Source organism: Phytophthora infestans, genomic scaffold, assembly GCF_000142945.1.
Source record: "Phytophthora infestans T30-4 supercont1.127 genomic scaffold, whole genome shotgun sequence".
NCBI classification, from domain to species: domain Eukaryota; phylum Oomycota; class Peronosporomycetes; order Peronosporales; family Peronosporaceae; genus Phytophthora; species Phytophthora infestans.
Window position 1 is genome coordinate 165,490 of NW_003303632.1, and position 2,524 is coordinate 168,013.

The following is a 2,524-nucleotide window of genomic DNA, read 5'->3' on the forward strand; positions in this document are numbered from 1 at the left end:
GGTTTCCATCAATAATGAGGCAACGAACTGGCCACCGTTGACTAGAAAAGGTCAAGAATATACTAACAATAGCTTGAAGACGGACTTATCCGTTTGAAGTACACGGACGCAGCTTTGTACCCAGCGGCTAAGGCCCTGATGTATCTCAAGACACGTCAGTACCGTACAAAATCACGACACGTGGCTAGAATGAATGATGTTCTCTATGCGTTTTTCAGTGGTTTGAACTTGCTCACTTTTCAACTTGATTCTTCAATATGTCTTCAAGTCCAATCTTCGTACCTACAGCGTCGAATAAAGAAGCGCGACGACACGAGTAAGAAGACAGGAAATGCTGAGCTAGAAGCCCTGTTAATCGATCCGGTTGAGTGTGTGCTTGACGGAAATTACATCAAGCAACACCAGGATGCAGACTCGACCACACAAAACATAGTGCAAACATGTATGAACGGCACCAACAATCCCGATTATCAGATCGAGAACATAATGGGTGCACGTCTTCTTAGTTGCCAGCATCGTGTTGTGATTCCAAAGGAATTACGTCAAGAATTGGTGGAATGGTATCACACTCAGTTGGTTCATCCAGGTGCGAAACGCCAATATCACACGATGAAGTCGTTTTACTATTGGGTCCGGTATGGAGCGTACAATCGTAGATTTCGTGAAGAAGTGCTTAACATGTAAGCGTGCCAAGCTACACGGTGGGCCACAAGCGTATGGCAAACTACCACCGCGTCAAATGCATAACGTCGATCCATTTGATGTAGTGCATGTGGACACCATGGGACCGTATGGTAGTGACCGATACTACGCCTTAACCGTGATTGATGAAGCCACGAGATGGTTAGAAGTATCGATCCAAGAGAACAACAAAAGAAAAACCACTGCAGAGAACTTCGACGTGACGTGGTTATGTCGTTATCCAAGACCAAAGGAAGTTGTATTCGATCGAGGTAATGAGTTCAACACAACAGAGTTCCGTGAGATGCTTGCGAGCTATGCAGTCAAGCCGAAACCAATATCCTCGAAGAATCCTCAAGCCAATGCAATTTGTGAACGAGTACATTTGGTACTAAACAACTGTATTCGCTGTTATCCGGAGGCAGACTGGTGTCAAGTTATTCAATACGCTGCATTCGCAGTACGTGCAAGTTTTCACACGATTCTGGATACAACACCTGCACATCTGGTCTTTGGGCAGGACTTGATTACACGACAGCTTCATGAGACGAATTGGAGTTATCTCACTAAGCGCCGATTTGAAGCCATATTGAGAGACAACGGGCGCGAGAACACCAAGCGGCTGGAGCATTTCTATCACCCAGGAGATCAAGTAATGATTCGAGTAGCTGCAAAAGATCGCGGCAACAAACACCGTGAGGTGGCCAAAGGACCATACTCCATCGTGGAAGTGCACGGTAATGGCACCGTGACGCTGGATTATGGAGTGACGCAGGAGCGCGTCAACATTCGACGTCTCTTTCCGTGTTGAGCGGCAACTGGCATGGGGGTGAATAACAAGAGGTTCGCTCCAGTTGTGGTATGACCAGTTGACGCATACGACGTGAGACTCAAATTTCTAGTTTTCCTTTCTCAGCTTGAAGTGTTGTTGTGGGCAGCCACACAGCATACATACTTAATATAACTTACTTCTTCTTTTGCCAAATAAGGCTCAGGTCCTCTGCAAACCACGACCTACAGCTAACACCTTGCTGAGAGCCCCTCTACAAGCCAAAAGATTGTCAGTACTCTGGTACTAACAACAGGAGTAGTCGATGAATGAGCAACACACGTTTTTCTCATACATACTTCGAATGTATGAGAAATCTCGGTTGACGAGAGAAACTCGTTGACACACGCGGCAGCTATCATGCGGTGCGAATGTGTGGCCACTGGTTGTCGGATACGCCCGCCTTCACGGCGGCCACCCCGATACTATCTAGTCTCGCAAATCTTGTACGAGGTTGATTGCAGTTTTTTCAACATTGAATACTGATTAGGGGCTCCTACCGTAATTTTCCTATTTGCCAATTTTTAAGTTACGAGTTTGACTGCCGTTTTCTACGAGGTTGAGTGCACAAAGGTGTATAGTTGGTTAAGTACACCATCGCAGCCTTCTCTATTAATCCCTGAACACTGGAAATCGACGCGGTCTGAACCGTCGCCGGCATGTTTGCGTTGAGGGGACGGTGCCAAAGTTGTCAATATCACTCATCGTGATTGTGCCGTAGTCGGTGAGTTGAGTGGTAGAATGAAAAGCCGGTCTTTTGCATCTAAATAAGCTCGGAGCAGCGGGAACATCGTGACACTTGCGCAAACGCCCGAGCTTCCGCGTCCACGGACCAGAACGCCGACCACACGGCAGCGCTGTCAAACAACGCGCAGTCCACGTCCAGCTCGATCATCGCCAGCAGTGCTTTCCTCACCTTCCCGGCTCTCCACACGCCGCCTCCCCGCTGTTACCGTTGCTGCAGTATCCGCCACCCGCATGCCGCCCTTCCACTGTCGCGGACGTCGCCACCCT

At 48.2% G+C, this 2,524-nt stretch overlaps 1 protein-coding gene across 1 annotated transcript; it reads right to left on the reverse strand.

The window, feature by feature from the left end:
- Window positions 1–1,973: 1,973 nt before the first annotated feature.
- PITG_19678 (uncharacterized protein) lies at window positions 1,974–2,524 on the reverse strand (the record flags this gene model as incomplete). The annotated part of the gene is made up of 1 exon (XM_002895847.1): window positions 1,974–2,524. The coding sequence occupies one exon, from the start codon at window positions 2,403–2,405 to the stop codon at window positions 2,274–2,276; it is 132 nt and encodes a 43-aa protein (XP_002895893.1).